General features: G+C 40.2%; 2 protein-coding genes across 8 annotated transcripts in view; one reads left to right on the forward strand and one right to left on the reverse strand.

The window, feature by feature from the left end:
- Window positions 1-131: 131 nt before the first annotated feature.
- The window catches only part of pomt2 (protein O-mannosyltransferase 2), a 58,899-nt gene continuing 41,427 nt past the window's right edge, over window positions 132-17,603 (reverse strand). For all 7 annotated transcript variants that reach the window (XM_087132850.1, XM_087132842.1, XM_087132839.1 and 4 more), the window contains 5 exons: window positions 10,264-10,435; window positions 9,671-9,806; window positions 7,938-8,054; window positions 6,803-6,939; window positions 132-3,732 (listed from right to left, as the gene is read on the reverse strand). In XM_087132850.1, the coding sequence (XP_086988976.1) occupies window positions 6,837-6,939; window positions 7,938-8,054; window positions 9,671-9,806; window positions 10,264-10,435 (528 nt within the window). In that variant the 3' untranslated portion in view covers window positions 132-3,732; window positions 6,803-6,836. The remainder of the gene's footprint in view (window positions 3,733-6,802; window positions 6,940-7,937; window positions 8,055-9,670; window positions 9,807-10,263; window positions 10,436-17,603) is intronic.
- On the forward strand, window positions 3,653-5,562 carry LOC147800745 (uncharacterized). Its single transcript, XM_087137217.1, has 2 exons — window positions 3,653-3,809; window positions 5,038-5,562. Exons 1-2 carry the CDS (start codon window positions 3,653-3,655, stop codon window positions 5,247-5,249), a joined length of 369 nt encoding a protein of 122 aa, XP_086993343.1. The 3' UTR covers window positions 5,250-5,562.

The raw sequence follows: 17,603 nt of genomic DNA on the forward strand, positions 1-17,603 counted from the left end.
GTTAATGTCACGGTTACGTGGGGGTGTTGCCACCTTGACGTAGTGGGTCCGCTCAACTTTTAAATTGAGGACTGGAAACTGCTAAGTGACCACAGATTAATCAAAGAATGATATATGTATTCAGTACAACATGACGTTCCGTGATAGCGTATCAGATTAGATTTAATTATTCAATCCAACAATTATGAGACAGCATGGGCCACACTATAATATAAACATGGAGGAAGATCTCAAATATGAGGATGACAATAACCAGAAGTGTATTTGTTTATGAAGATGAGACTCCTAGTTGAGAATATAAAGTTAGGTTTCTAGGTGATTGTAAATTAAAACCTACTAAATTCCCGAGGGCACTACACGGTAACTTTCAATAACTTCCCAAAGGCATTGTGTGGACCCGCCTCTCTCCTCCGAGTAAATCTATTGCACAAAATACACACAACAGTCGTCAGGTCGCTGACGTGCAACAGTCGTCGGTCACACGACACATGCACAAAACTTTCTCTACAATGTGCGAAACTGAAAGGAATCCAAATGTCCTATTTTGGATCTCCTCAACCAACGACGAAAAGCTAGCTTAGTAACAAAGTTGATGAAAACAAGGCTGCAATGTCAACACAACCCAAACGCAAAATTAAAGTGAACAAAATTTGAAAGCTTGATGAAGAACGACAACTCACGTTGTGTGCCAACACAACTCGATCAGAGAGAGGGAGAATCGCACGTACGCCACGGCAAAGTACGTTGCGCAAGAATAATGCGTCAAAGTTTTGTAGAAATATAACCATTGAGCTAATCTAGCCTCAAACATATATAAATCAAGCAATATAACTAGTTACAGACAACTGACCATTTCATATCCCATCGAGCTCTTTAAATACTGGTTACAAGCATGACGGGGTGGGAAATATTATGAGTACTCGGATGGCTACCAAACTCATAACACATTCCAAGATTAGACTTAAATCAAGCCGGTCCCGTCACATTAACAAATTTGTTTTCGGTTCATGTATACCATTTTTTGTTCATTCGTCCCTTCGGGTATAATGTATAAAATATCAGTTATTTCAATAACAATTACAACACTTCTATTAACCCCCTAAAATTTAACTTCAAATTAAGTTTATGTATAACTTGTATAACATTATACCTACAGGGGAAACATTTCTATCAAGGATTAAACATGCACCTGGATGCACGCCGTCTGGGTGAAATGAAAAAGTCGACGATATGTTATGTATTATATAACACGTAAAAGTTATTAATGCTGTAGAGATACTTTCATAAACATATAAATTACAAAATGAAACAGTAATAAAATACAAAATGAAATAGTAATAAAGTGTAAAATTTCAGAAATGGGTGGCAAAATATAAATATAGATGATGGTTTATTGCGTACGTCAAGGCTGTACAAGTTGAGTACCCTGGTCTAACTCCCGCTGAACCCGATTGTTGATCAGGCCACTGACATGTAAAAAATCATTAACCTGAGCATGAATTGCTTTCTCAAAGACTTTCATGGCATTTAGACCTTACACAGGAAGGCTCAGCGTGGCATAATACAATGCTACACTTCAACCATATCGGAGTCAAGTGGCTCTTTGTGAGAGTATATCACGCACAACTCTCGTACAGAATCTTATATGCAACGCATTTTCTTCAATGCAACACTTGAAACGGACCTGTATGTTGCAATTATTTTTAATCTTTATTTTGCGATATTTAAGGGAATTTTGGCGCATTTTTCTTTATGCTCACGAGCACTTCCGTATTCATGAGTAACACTGTGATGTCACCCTGATGGGAAGAAAACCTGAAACGTTTCAGTGATATTTGCACAAAATTGGCTGAAAAGTTATATTTTTCGCGGCAAAAATCTCCTTTTGTTTAGTAATTTATTGTTGTTTAATTTAGTACATGACAATATATTAGCAACCCTTTCTTAGCAGTGTTTTTAATGAAACATTTTGATATTAAATATTACAATTTGAGTATAAAGAATTGAAAACTTGTGACTGAAACCACAGTAAAATGAAAAATGATCACCCCAATCTCGCCGCTGCCACATTTATGAGATGTCGGATAACGAGTAAAACAATAAATCCAAAGTCTATATCCGAATCTGAAAGAACCACATTAAATCTGATCTTACACGATCCGAGGTCGGATTCATATTGGATAGAATTCAGGTCGGAAGAGCAGGACTTCACGAGTTCCCTAAAAGACCTTGTACGTGAATTTGGGGCTGTGTTTATAACGGTACAGTAGATTCCCGTTACAGCCCCCCCCCAGGGACCGAACTGAATTAAGCGTTATAACTGTACGCTGCTATAACTGGCTAGACAGGCTACATGTGCAGTTCAGGAAATAAAAAAGAGCTTTATATTTTAAGTTGGCAAGAGCGTACGTTGAGGTGATTCTGGAACCCAATGCAAAATGCTTTTTACTCTTTTTTTGTATGGTGCTTGAATACTTTTCAACATGGCTGCAAGTACTGTCATATGCCAAGAGTCTCCACGTGAAAAATTGGCATATTTATATTTGGGCATGTGTGCACTATCCGCCTTGAGCAGAAGCACCCCTTATTGGTTGAAAAGAGCTACACTGGTCGGGATTGTTCATTTGAATGCAAGCGAAGCGACATAAACGCGTGCATTAGCGAAGTTCAGTTCAGACCAAAAGAGCCTCTGTTAGTAGAATTTTTTTCTAGGTCCAGCTTGAGGCTCACACACTGTGATAAAGGCTGAAATTTCGTTCCTTTCAGCCCCTCTCAAACACTGTGCGTACGTTACGGCAATAATCTTTCTTTTCACTGAACCCGTTAATCAGTAGTAGTTTTTCTTCAAGACTTAATTTTTGTTATTATTTGAGCATAACACCAATGTCTACATAAAGTATTATCGCCACCTACAAATACATGTACCTATGCCAAGTTTTGCAGTATACATGAGTTATAACGTACAGACATAATTTCATGACACTAGTAATTTCGCGTACATTCATGTAACTGAAAGACACCATACGTGCATACGTGATACGCTGTATGGGTTTGGGCTGACCCTACCCTGTACAAACCCATCTGAATATCGAACTTATGAACCCACACGTTGACGTCAAGAAGAAAAAAAATGCAACAAACTAAACTGAAAATAACAAGGCACGAAGGCTGTTTATATTGTGTTGCTGATTTTTTTTCTTTACAATTTAATATAAAGAAATGAAAGGGTCTTTCAAAATGTACCATTTAAAATCTTATGAGAAACTTTCAGAGCGACATCTCAACGTTAATATAAATCATCTTTAAGGTAACGGGCTCATGTTTCAATTTATGCAATGACTACCTAAAGCTATAGACATTACAAACACTTTGTTTGTCACATAAAGTACACGTTCCGGGCACTACACCATTACAAAATACATATTCAAAAACACTTTTAGGGAACCATTTCCAAAGCAATCATCCGAGACATTACCGACATAAAAGTTTCCGGTTCAGTTTTTATAGTAATTATGTCCAAGTCAAAACGAGTCAGTCATACCACAGCCGTTGGGCCTTAGTGTAGATATACAACCCTTATCCTCGGTAAAAGAGCTCCTGAGGAGAACAAATTCATCCTTTATTTTGATAATTCACGAACAGACCACGGATCATGGGTGACACTGGTGAAGTTCTTGACTCGAAGCAGATTAGCAGAGTTCAGGAATTGTGGAAACTCATAGCCACCAACTCCTGTGAAAACGGACAGACTTTGATTAAGAGGCAAGTATTGTCTAGTGGGATCCGCAATGACGTGTTTACACGGTCAAGAATATAGGATGGGGAGAGATCAAAAAGTATGAAATCAGTTTAAATGCTCAACGGCAGTGTGACTTTTATTTCGCCACTTACTGAAAATCCTCGAGTTCCAAAATGCTTAAGGGTGGACTGTGGTGTGGCCTTAATGCTGGGGCTTTTTATGCATTCTTGGAAAAGGGGAAGTGAAACAGCGCCCCCCTCCACTGCTTATGGGGAATAGCTCCTGTTTCCCCCTCCTCCCGAATCGGTCGATGGTGCAATGTCCTTCCTGCATAAGGCGCTTCATTAGTACTCAATCTCACAAACAGATGCGTTGTTCATATTTGACGCTCTGTCACTACCCTATTGATACTGGCTGTCACTACTTACGCGTAAAGGACACATTGAACTTAAAATGAATTGATTCTAAAACAGTGCTATTTACGTCAAAAGCTTCACAAGCCATTCAATATTAAGCCAAAAGTCACTAGTTATGAACTGTGAAAATCGTGCTCTTTTGCCACTGTTCATGACTAGTCTGGTGAAACGATTTGTGAATTGTACTTGTGTAAGGACTTGTAATGGACAAGAAGCTAGTTTACAACCATTACATCATGTAACTCGTAAAGAGCCACATTTGAAATGGGTCATCTTTTTTGGTTTCAAACAGCCACATTGGGGCCATAACTGCCATGCTCTTTGTGAGTTTGTGCTTAAGAGTGCAGCAGCCAAAAACCCCAAACCAAATTCACCCAAAAGCAACTGCGCAAGTATTAAATTTTATACTAGTCAGAAATATTAGTATAATCAATGAGCAAGTATGGGCACTACGGCGTTGTAGATGGATAAAAATTCTTTGTCAGTCGTGTGAAACTGTTAAAAACTCAATAATCACAAACCTCCCATTGTGTTTTGAAATTTCCGTTATGGCTGTACGACGCCACGTAGTTTATCTCAGCGAATGACAAACACATATTTAGATTAGAAAAAGGGGATTGTGAGCAAACATCCTACTTCAATAAGCCTACGGACATGTTAAAATTTTTGGGACACATGATCTCAAAATGATTTGGAGAGCTAGAGACAAAAATCATGCACAAGGTATCATACTACTCCACTTTGGCTATAATTTCAACAGGTTAACAAACGTTACATCAGCATCGAACAACCAAAACCTGGCTTAAATAGTTTGGTATTTGTAGATCAGGCAAATTTTATCAATTCCACCAATTAAATCACCTATTTTTGAAAACTATTGAGATCCCCTTTCCAAACTTCAATCACAGTATCGAGACTATCCACATCCTTTAGTCAAGTATCATTTGCCCTTTCTAATCTTCTGGCAGTATCTTCAGGAAGCAGTTGTCTTTATGCTTCAGAAAGCTCTAGGTGATGGCCTCACCAAGGATTTATCGGAGGCTTGGTTGGCTGTGTATGCAGTCATGGCGAATATCATGAAGTCCAAAATGTAACAGTTGCCAACTAAAACTCAGCGATCTCCAGTACAGATTTGCACAACACTTTGGAGGCTTGTCTTGTTTTGTAGTTAAGATGTCACGTTCATGCAACCCCACATTAATACTTCTGGCTGTTAAATCTTGGATATACAGTTAATATATATCAGATTTATCACATTTATTAATGCTTGGCTGTTGTGGACAGGTAGGTAATGTATTTAATGTACAATAATACCTGTACAGGGTGTCATCTTTTTTTAAAATAATAATCATCATTTCATTTATTTTTCTGTGTGTGTCAGAACAGGGGGGAGGAGCTGACCCATACTCCCCCCATTGGATCTGTGCCTGTTATCAGCATAGCTGTCACCGACTGACGTTATGGAAATTTGAATCCAAAATTTTACAGGAACATTTAAATTGAAATGGTCTTGTCCGATTCTTATTTTGAACTCTGACGTCTTTGGAGAAAGGTATCATTACCAGAATGCTCTGTAAAGCCAACATTTAATTTTGAAAACACAATCTGTTCATATCCAGAATCTCAACTTTACTGAAATACATGATTTTGCTTCTGAAAAATAATCAGTGACAGGTTTCTTCATCCATTAAGATTCACTTAGCTTTAAACACCAAATACATGAATAACCATTAGAAACAAGAAAAACACCCCAACCAAACCAAAACAAAACAAAAGATGGGATGACAAATTCTTTTCCAATACTCCTTCAAATCTGTTTCTATATAATTCTCTCTGAAAACAAGTCACTGTTCACAAAAGGGTTATTACCACCCAGGTATGCAACTTGGACTTTGACGAAAACGAGGAAATTCCAATCTTTACAAGGCTTTGTACAGCGTTTTGAATTTTCAATGGCATGAGTGTGCAGTGAAAAACAAGGAAATAAGCTGATACAAGAAAATGTTGCATGCCTGCCACCACTTTTCCTACTTTCAGGCTATAAAACAAAGAAAGAAGGATTAGCCTCCTCACTAGAATGACTGTCTTTTCAAGAGGTCTGCCTGGGCCAAAAACGAACGCCTTCAGATTGGTTCCATTTACGTACATTACGGGAACATGTATGTGGTATGGGTTTGGTTAATGGGTGTGATAGAAATGATAAAGGCATAACTTAATGCAGCATCTTACCACTATTCTAATAAATGCATAGAGGTATGTGCTAATTTTGTTTCTCATTGGTCATACATGTTGTTCAAGAATTGCCCAATAAGGAAATTCTATGACCTAACATTGATTGTTACATATTCACTGCTGAAGAGCCAGTTGGTGCTTGATAACTCCAAAGAACTGACCTATCACTGCAGATTGCGTTGGAAATAAAATAATGTTAGAAGTCAGTACTGTTTGAGGACAGTGAAAACGGCTCCATATTCAACTAATAACATGAGCACTGGCGAGCGCCCATTTTCCAGGATGGTTTGCATTCAAATCACTGAAGATATAAATATACCGCTACATTCATGTACATAAGTGGCAAGTGAGATGACCATACACAATAAAAATTACACGTACATCTCATAAACCTAAGATTATTTCAGGGTCTTACCGAACAGACAAAAAAAATTGCCACAGGAAAAACATCAGAACTCCCAGGAGTCCATCCAATGTAGGCCAGCCATGTTACTGCTTGTATTCACAGATGATGAAATAATCCCATAGGACAAAGGGTGAAATAGGTAGAAACTGGAAGGGAATGAAGGACAGGCAAATAGTTTTTAACAGCAAAAAAAACCCAATTTCACTTTGGTCTTTGTCTTGAATGGGCTGGTTATCACTAAACAAATCGGTACAACAGAAGATTTTTTTTGAAGTTCGTTGACAAATTATGATTATCATACCTATTCACTGAGCCAAGATCATAGTGATCATTAAATTATCTTTTTGTCACATGTTACTACCGTACCTGCAAAACAAGATGGACATTGTGTTTGCCAAGTGAACAAATACAGAACTGTATCGACTGTGTGGATTTAACAGCGATAATTTGTATCAGTAGTTATTAACCAGAACCTGTTAAACAGGACATAATTCTAAGGTGGCATGACATGGTACTTAGCTCTGCCAATTAATTCAATCCAATATGTAGTTTCTGAAGCCCTTTCTGCACTGGACTTTTGACGATGGGTACTTTATCCATTTTAAGTCAGGAAGGTACAATACTTTTGTACCATTTGGCAAAGAATAACCCCAAATTTTGTGACAAAATTTTAATGCAAAAATTTAATTCTTTTACTACAAAAGTTATTACCACAGATATTTTAAGAATTTTTGGAAAAGACCTATGTACCAGTAGGCTCTGTTATGTTGTACTAGTCTATTTAAATTCATTTACATGTATATTTGGTTTTGCAGTAGCTTTCCGAAAGTATGTTATATTGGTCCACTTGAATTCAATTACATACAAGGTTTGCAGGAGCTATCAGAAATGGTCCATTTGAATTCATTTACAGGTACCATGTGGGTTTGCAGTAGCTATCAGAAGGTACAGGGAGAGCACTTTAATGCAACTAAGACAAGTAACTTCTGTTACTCAAAATTTTCAATATCATGGCTAAGTTCTGACTTGCAACCATGTAGCACTCAGTCAACAAATTGAACCTGTTTATGTTCATTATTCTCAAGCTGCACATACATTTCAGAGGATGAACTGTTCTTGAAACTCCCAACTACAGAAAGCTTACCTGTGCACAATGACTGATAGAGAAATAACGAGACTGCTGGTGTAAATGCCAACTTTGGTTTTTGGTGAAAAGAAACTCTCCAAATTTTGATAAATGAAGTCCAGTAGCACACCTGAGGTTCAGGGGAAAAACACAAATGTGACCTGTAGCAAGAAACAATACAATTTTTTTGCCAAATGCCAATTATCACAAAATTGCACATGCATGATAATCATAGAAAACAGTATCCTCTTGAACTGACACGAAAACATAAAATGTTTTAACAAGATACTGCAATTTCAAGGTTCAATTTATCTGTAACCTTGTGTAGTAAAATTTCTCTAACTGTATTATCAAATAAAGAATTTATTCTTAATGCCAAAAAGGGATCTGAATTCATCATAAAACTGCTTACAACGCATCAGTGCATGTAATCATCTGTTTCAGGATATTGTTTTGTTGTAAATTTATGTTTTGTTGTAAATGAAAGGACACTGTCACAATGAACCACTATAACTCATGAGCCTGATTTCATATAAAAAACAACTACCACAGCACAACAATCAAAAAATTTCAAGGACCAGATTAAACCAGATGCAATTAGCAGACTGGCAAATATACTTCAAGGTCTTCAGGAATGTGACCAAGATGAGTGGCTGATTGTTATTTTTTAGCTTGTTTTACTAACTTTTGTTATAGTACTTTACTACCTCATTGTCACTGAAAAGCAGATTTGTTGACCATTCTCTTTGCATTCTTGAGAGTAGTCAGGGCATGAAACTTGGCATATATGCATTTAAAAAAATAATACTGCAAGGTACATGTATGTAATGCATAGTTGTAATGACTCCAGTCAATGACTCGACTCGAGTCCAATGACTTGACTCGAGTCCCGATGGGTAAATGACTTGACTCAAGTCTCTGTGACCAATGACTCAATCTCTCATGGAGACTCGACTCGAGTACCAGCTTGTAAGATTTGAGCCTCAAAAAAATTAAAAGCAAAATTTTAGTTGGCTAGATAGCTGTCACCCTAATTTATTTTCAGTATGTCTAAATGAAAATAAAAATATCCAAAAATGATTTTTGTGTAATTGTGTTCTTACTGTATTTTGTTAAAAAATGTGTAAATCAAACTGACTCAAACTCGACAATTGACTCGACCACATAAAGTGACTTGATTCAACTTGACTTCTTGGCCTAATAACTTGACTCAACTTGAGTCACAATGTTAAAATGACTCGACTTGACTCAAGTCATTAAATTTAGTGACTCGTTACAACACTGTTGTAATGTGCGTGGCATACAAAAAAGCAAATGGGGGAGTGCCCATAATCTGGGCTTCAACAAGATTCCTAAATGTTGTTTCTGGCGGTTCTTGTGTGATAGCAATTTCCCCTTTATTGCCCTATATCTTGGGATGGCAAGTTACCACAAACATCCAACATCATTAAAACAAACACTAATCACGTGACTGACAGAATATTTCTTATTTGCTAAATTTTTCTTCTACTGTATCTTAATGCTATCACCACTGACAATTTACTCACCATAACCTTAAATGGGCTATGAAAAGTACACAAATCTAATACTGATTTATTGTCCTTAAATACAAGTTTTTTTAAATTAAGACAGCTTCCAAGCAGAACATTCGAGGGAATTACGTGTAAACTCTACGGGAAAATATGATAAAGTTACAAAGAACAATGGGAAAGGGGGAAAAAAACAAAGACAAAATGCAACACTTGCCAGAGAGCATACTGTTGAACAGCATGGCAGGGAAGTAATGGTGAAAGTAAAGTACTCGTCCCATGATGAAAAATGGAGCATAATGCAGGAACCAGCCAGTAAAAAGAAAGCAACAGATGCCAAACGTTGTATGACATGTCTCTGTATTACAGGAGATATGTAAATCAACAGACAGGAAATGTGTTAAGTTATTTAAGTGAAAGAAAAATGTTATACATGTAACAGTGTCTTGCTGTTGAACCCTTTTGGTTACAAAAAGACCATTCATTACACTGTATGTCTTAAATTGTTGCAAAATGTGGAGAATTAATACAGCTGTTTTACACCAGACATTCCTCAGATCTCAGGAGAGTGGCTTAAATTCATCTGCCAGCCTCTTAACAAGACACAAGCACAACCCCTCTCATACTTTTATGATCTACATGTACATGTACTTCAGGTCAGAGAACTGTCAGTTGAAAGCACCTATATGTACCAAGGCTCTTTGTTAATTGACTTAAGTACTGGAATGCTGTTATGCAGCATATGTACATGTAAATCTTTCAAACTTTGGTCGGTACATGTAACCACATTGAGCAACAAAATTATTTACTCTTACCTTTCACTTGGGTTGTGAGTGTACATGTACATCCTCTCTTCTCCAACAAAGCCCAGATTAGGTATAAGACCAAGAAAGCTACCAAACAGATCAGATTTCCAACAAAGATGATAGGATTGCCCAGAAGATAAATGCTGTAGGTTGCTTTGACTCCTCCAGAAAACCACTGACCCTGCAGTCAAGCAAAGACTTGAGCCAATTACAGACTAATTGCAGCTATTCCATAAAACAGAACAGGGATTTTCCAAAACACAGTAGTAAATACCAAAAAGAAAAAGGACACTTTAAAATTTAAAATTATACTGTAGCTTCTGTAAATCCTAATCTTGAAAGAAAAGGACACAAAGAAAGTGCTGATTTCAACACAAAGTGCTCTATCCCAGAGCTTTTCAAAAATTAGCATTCTCATCATCCGTGAACCATAAATCTGACTGTAAATCTATAGAAAACTGTCGGTAGTACCATGAAATACTGTTACTTTATAAAATGTCTTGTACTTGGGAACACATTCAGCCTTGTAAATCAATTTACAGGGTTGAATTGAATCAATGACTGCAGCTGGATACAGTACTCAGTTCTGAATCTGAAACAGGAGATCCTTGCTCTGGTTTTGACAAAAGGAAAGCCTTTGCTTTGTCTCAGCATCACACAAATTTAGTTTTATTTCAGCGTTGTCCAGTCAGTGAGCAGTTTGAAGCAGCTTTATCTTTGCTGATATTTTTAATTGCAATATGGCTGCTTTGGCACATGTATTTCACACCTGGGGCAATAATGGCGGGGGGGGGGTGGCAGGACAATGATACCAGTACTGGTAGGTGCTTTATCAGAAAGAGTCCAGGCTTTCAGAGACTGTAACGTGGGTAGTCAAGTAAATGGGGCAAAGGTTTTCAGAACACCTGGCCCAAATGTAACAGTGTTATGGGACAACTTATTAAATGAAACCCAATATAGATGTAAATTCTATACATTTCATCAAATTTACGGCCCTCTGTAAGAAAGTCCTTTTGCAAAATATCTCAAAATTTTATAAGATATTATTATGACTCATCTGGTCCTTTGAGTCAATCCTAACCCTAACCTGTGTGTACCTGTGAAAGGTGCAGATGGAGCTCTTCTATGTATTAACACAGCCATGAGTCAGGTCGGATTATAAATCGAGGACGTCCTCAGTTTGCAGTAAGGTGAGGCCACAGTCAGCAGTTATAATGGTCAGCGAAATTTCAGAGCATTTGGAAGCCGTCCTCGGTACGTATTTAACACTCTGGGTGTTTAAAAACATCTGCGCTAAATGGGCAGTTTCGGTGCATCCCTGGATGGGATAGCGCCCTCTCTAGCTACGCTGGCCCTGGTGTCTGGCTGGCCGCCGCGGGCCGGTCCAGATTGCTGAGCACAATAAACCTCGCCTAGTGATGGGGACGCATAACCCCAACATATATAAAAGCCCAAAAACTATCCAAAAGCATCATAGCATCACCTTGCCATCACGCCTGTGGACTTCTGCAGCCGTTCTGAGATGTAGTTTTCTTCTAGTGGAAAATATGGGGGAGGAAATACGATTTCATTTGAAATCATGACCAGACCCTATCTCGGTACGATTTACTACATCATTACATATATGGCCCTAGTACTGGCTAGTAGTACTAGTACTACTACTAGTTAAAGTGTGGTTAAAGTATGGCTAATACCAGACCCCTCCCCCCATATTGTCAATAGGCTAATGTAGATCTTACACTGCTGTTAGAGTGAATGTGCCAGTGGAATAAGTACACGTATGCAGTCCAAAAAGCTCAGTTACATTATCCAGTTTTCCAGCCTGAAGTGAAGACTTTTCTTTTGTCAGTATCTGGTGGTTCTAATTGTGTTTAAAGCATTTTTTTTGCTGGATGTGGCTCTTTGGAGCCAGATACCTGTTCCCCCTACCAGTCCACACCAAATTAAAAGAGGACAGGTGGTGTAATGAAATTAGTAGATCAGATAAATAGGGGAGGGCTGCGTAGCACCATGATCATAATATTGACAAGAATATAATATAAATTAGTGTTCTGAAACAAATAATTGCCGAGCTTTCGGGAACTGAGTACCTTAGTCCAATGAAGAGAGAAGATGTGGCTTTGGTAGTCAAGAATGACACGCTGATTGTTGAATTTGCCAAGCAGGAATACATGAAACTTGGGCACGATGTAGATCAGCATGGCTACATCTGTAACAGGGTACGTGAATTGGGTCGACTCATCATATAACTCAGAAAGAACACCCAGAAACCAAATGCATTACTTGAATCCATCATTACTTTTGTCCATCCACACCACCTTTCTGATATTGTCACGGCCGTGCATGATATTGCTGGCTTCAGGGAAGACAAACTGTTGTATAATGTTCCGTCACTGGCGCTGAAGATTGGTTATTCCGTCAAGAAGTGTGCACTCGTCTTGAAAGGAAGTGCCCTAGAGTCCGGCCAAAAACACAAAGCGGAACGTGCGGAAGAGTATATGCAGTTGTGTGAATTGAACTGGCGAGGCTTTGTGTCCACACACGCACACAGAATGCTGTACCAAGGAAAACACAATGAAGTCACCATTCTCCCCCAAAATGCTGATGTTACGTGTGGAGAACACACAGCAGAACAAAAATCAAAAGACGGGCACCAGGACACTAAAACATACGAGCAAAGAACAATAAAGGAACTAATTTGGAATAAAATTTAATTATAAACTTAAATCAGCAAAGCAGTAAATTAAAACAAAGTAAATCTAGTGGTTTGCTGCAACTTAAACTTCTCATGCAAGAACACCGTGAATCTGAACAGTCAAAAGCATAAAAGGAAATTATTTACATTAGCACAGCCAAGCACAATTAATTACAGTGAAAATTAGCAAGCCGGCAAAAACATATTAATATGCAAAGAGGCAAATTATATTCGGCCGAGTTTAATTACCTTAAGGAGCCAACACAACAGAGGAAGAAAATTAGGCCCCACCCCCCCTAAAGGAGCGCGGTCGTCGGGCCAAGCACCTCCACACTCCGCGCCAGAGCAGCCCAGTTCGGACAGGTAGGTCAGTGTCTATCCCCGAGATTCGGCTTCCACATGGAGCTACGACACTCCAGGGTCCACGGTCCCTCAGCGGTGTCAGCCTTGGCCACGGTCCAGCAGTAAAGAGGCAAAGACGACAAGGAGGTGCTGACCCAACGCTGGCTATTTCGGAACGCACATGCTAAAAGCATATAGGCACTGACTGAGAACAAAATCGATGACTACGGAGTCTTTATAGGTTTTTTGGAACATGCATAAATTCCACACGTACCTTTTCAGGGAGACACAAAAGGATTTGGATCAACTGGGATCGTAACACTGATGTACTTCAAATGTCGTCGATCCTTAATGAAGCTGGCAACCGGGAACTTCAACTCCTCCAAGGTGCGCGGGGCAGACAAATCAGACCAGCTTGGCAGAAATTGAATGAGGTCAGTCTGTGCCACCTCATCATGTTCAACCGAAGAAGACAGGGGGAGGTTTCAAAGGTGAAAGATTTCCACAAGCACACCACAGCCAAACTGGAGGGGGAATGCCTGTTGAGTGATTTAGAACGCCAGCTGTGCAAGATGTTCCGTGTTGTCAAAATAGTCGGCAAGAGAGGCAGAACTGTTCTGTGCTTCTAAGCAATGAGGCAGTAGTGTGGTTGAATACTCTGGTCGCCAAGAGACATGAAGCTGGAGTAGCCCAGAACAACAACTTCTTGTTTGCATGGTGTTATGCTGGGAGAGGCCACATACGAGGGAGTGACTGTTTAAGGGCATATGCAGATAAGGCTGGCCTTGACAATGCATCCAGCATCCGGTCAACCCAACTCCGTAAACATGTAGCAACTACCTCTCAAATTCTTGCATTAAAGGAACAACAGCTTGAAACTCTAGTCAACTTCATATCGCGAATACTACCAGTTGCCAGATACTGTACAGCGGGTCACCAAAGTGTCCAGACTTTTCCTGAGTTTGGAGAGGGGCAACCTGCCTTCCCGGCAGGGCAAATCCTTGGACGACATGCATGTAACTGGAGGTAAGGGCACCCTATACTCAAACCATGTTTCCCATGTTCCATCTACCCAACACTTGACTTTACACCGAGTCAACCAAACCCAAACTCACACTTTGTAGGCCTGCCAGAAACATTATATTTCTTCCTAATCAACCCCCCCCCGAAGAACAGACCAGTACAAAGGAAAAAGAGGCCAAAAATCACCCCAAAAATGTATCTTGCCCAACAAACTCCAAAAATAATGTTCCATTTTTGCCATCCATCTCCCCCCCTCATTCTCCCACCCCAACGCCAAGCAGAGACTGCCAGATACCTGTACATGTATGTGTACTTTAACTGATTGATTTCAATATTTTTACTCGCAGAAGGCTTCACCAGTGAAGAGGACAGCAGTGGCAGTAGGGACAACAGTGACAGCAGTGAAGACTCCTGCGATGAATCAGTCATACATGGTAAGATTTGGCAAGTCGGTCTGTCTGTCTGTCGGGCGGGCGGGCTGTCTGTTTGTCACGCAGGCAGGCTGTCTGCTGAGCTGTCACCTACATTTTAATGCCCTTTTCTTGCCTCTACATTAATAGGACAGCTTCCTGGTGTTGCTGCATCATGAAGAAGGGAGCCCTCTCCGCCATCGAGACAAATGAAGCGCCGCCCCTGGACTACAGCGGAGAAGACAGACGTCCAAGAAGGCCTATGCAGCTTCTTCCAGTTGAGGAAAGTTCCTGGCAAGCAGGACAGCGAAACAGCTTGCACCATGGCACTGCAGACCCGAACTTGGAGAAACGTCAGAGACTTTTGTTGTAACACAATGAAGCTGTAGCCAAGTTAATCTATGATATGCCGCACCAGCCATTCTCTTGAGACATTATATCATATTGATGACGAACCCTACAGTAGTATGCCAATAACACAACCTAATTTTACTGGCCCAAACAACCACAAACTTGTGTGTTATGTCCTCAGTGTTATAGGCTGCACTCACATGGACGAAAAGTCCTCCGTCTGATAGTTTGGGAAGTATGCCCTCCATCTGCAGTGTCTACATGTATGGCTGATGTTCCCAAACAATCGTGAATGTTAAACAAAAGAGTTAATGACCGTCCACAATTCCCAAACGTGTACAAAACATATTAGAGGCCTTCCAAAAAAGTCAAAGTATGAACAAAAGAGGACAATAGGAACGTCCACGATTGCCCACAAAACACGTTTGCGTGTGTGTGGAGTTTGTTTCTGCATTTGATTGGGGACCCTGAACAATAGAGGAGAATAAGGTCCCCGTCTGACAGAGGGTCCTCGATTGACAACTGTGTACAAAACATATAGGTGGTCTTCTAAAAAAGTACAAACAAAAGAGGAACAATAAGGGGTCCCCAGTTGCAGGCAAATACACATTTGTGTGTGTGTGTGACATAGAATACACTCTTTATGTCTCACCTTGGCGATTCAAACAAATCTGCTGCAAACCTTGTTTGACAACAGTGTGGTTGTATTAAAATTTTAAGCACTTACTCATAAGCCCCCATCTGCATTCATGATGCCAACAAGTTTCCCGTGTGATATTGAGGTTGGAGTCAGCCAAGTGAGCATAAAATGAAGCTGCTAACATTCGGCAGTGGTGTGCTTCTCCCCTAAAGGCCCTGTCTCCCCGGTCTTTCACGTACTGGTGCCAATCACAATGATTATTTCATAACCATGTACACAAAAATGTAGGGCATTAACAATAGTTGGACCACCAAGCAGTTACACGTATTTTGTAAGCATGTAAACCACAGTGAAAGAACCCTAGTTGAACTCATTTGTGAAATCCGATTACCACCCACAGCCGGGCACACCCACAGCAGAGCAGCCGGGCCTGACAACATCCACCCCAAGTTCATCTTGCACCGGGGTAGCAAAGCGACAGAGTGCTTTGTTCTTTCTGCCCTCTTTGCCTCCGTACGTCTAAGCTCCGAAGATATGGCTAAAATCATCGCTCTCCCGAAGCCCAACACGCTGCTGGATGACCCAAAGGGATATTGCCCTCCTCTGCATTCCATACAAGATCATGGAACGCCTCCTTCATGCACGCCTTGACACAGTGATAGACCCTCAACTGCTGAAGCAGCAAGCTGGCTTCCGTCGCAGGAAATCAACAACAGACCAGGTACCGGTAACTCTCCTCACTCAAGACATCGAGGACTCTTTCCAGACAGGTGAGAAGGTGAGTGCAGTTTTCCTCGACCTCACTGCGACATACGACACCGTCTGGCTCCGTGGTCTCCACCTTAAGCTCCTACAGACAATCCCGGACCAACATATATGGTGGGTTTCATCATGGAAATGTTGACCAATCGCAGCTTCAACCTCTACACCAGTGACGGTCAACACAGCAGGACTAGAAGACTGAAGAATGGTGTCCCTCAAGGCTCCGTATTAGCCCCGATGTTGTTCAACATCTACATCCACGACCTCCCAGACACGTTGTCTAAGAAGTACGGATATGCAGACAATTTCCCTATCCTGATGTCTGACAAGAGCTGGGGAGCGATCAAAATGGGACATACGGCTGACATGACCACTCTATCAACCTATATGAAGAACTGGCACCTGAAACTCCGTGGCCAAGACCCTGTCCTCTGCATTCCACCTCAACAACAGAGAAGCAAACCACAAGCTCAACATCATGGTCAATAACAACAGTCTCCAGTTCCAGGCAGCCCCAACATACATGTACCTTGGGGTTAAGCTTGACTGCACCCTGACATTCCGCCAACACTTGGAAAACGTGTCTGCTGAGATATTGGTCCGAGTCGCCCTGTCTTGGCATTTATACTCAATAACATCTCATACAATTACTTTTGTGTGAAGGATTTCCCAAGTATGGATAAATCAAATTGCCAATTGGCAGCAAGCATATGACCATGACCCAGGGCCTGGTTTATACTCACCTAGATTGTCAAAACAATGCATCATTACTTGAACCATAGTTAATATGGTCATCACTCATACTTGCTCACACATATATACATGTACACATGTAGTGTATAAAGCACAGGTAATGATTGGGAAGATAATGAACAGTCATGCAGGCCTGGATGACACACAAACATAACAGGCAACAAAGTTGAAAATCTACTATACCCATACAGAGAGTTCCCTGATTTGTTTCTGTAATTACTTGAGTAATGTCATCTTCACTACACTTTGTAGGCCTAAATATCATACATGTACATGTATTACCTTCAGGAAAACTTAAATTCTCAATTCTGATTAGTCGATCCATGGCATATAACCGTATTGCACGGTCCATGTCAAGCCCTGCGTAATGTGC

The sequence above is a fragment of the Acanthaster planci genome, linkage group LG01 (genome assembly GCF_054643075.1).
Source record: "Acanthaster planci isolate LZ-2023a linkage group LG01, COTS_SCS, whole genome shotgun sequence".
Lineage (NCBI taxonomy): Eukaryota > Metazoa > Echinodermata > Asteroidea > Valvatida > Acanthasteridae > Acanthaster > Acanthaster planci.

Bases quoted from the DNA above. Each gene is read 5' to 3' on its own strand.
- LOC147800745 (XM_087137217.1), top strand. From the start codon at position 3,653: ATGGGTGACACTGGTGAAGTTCTTGACTCGAAGCAGATTAGCAGAGTT. The intron at 3,810-5,037 runs GAATATAGGATG...AAAACTATTGAG, and splicing joins TGACGTGTTTACACGGTCAA to ATCCCCTTTCCAAACTTCAA.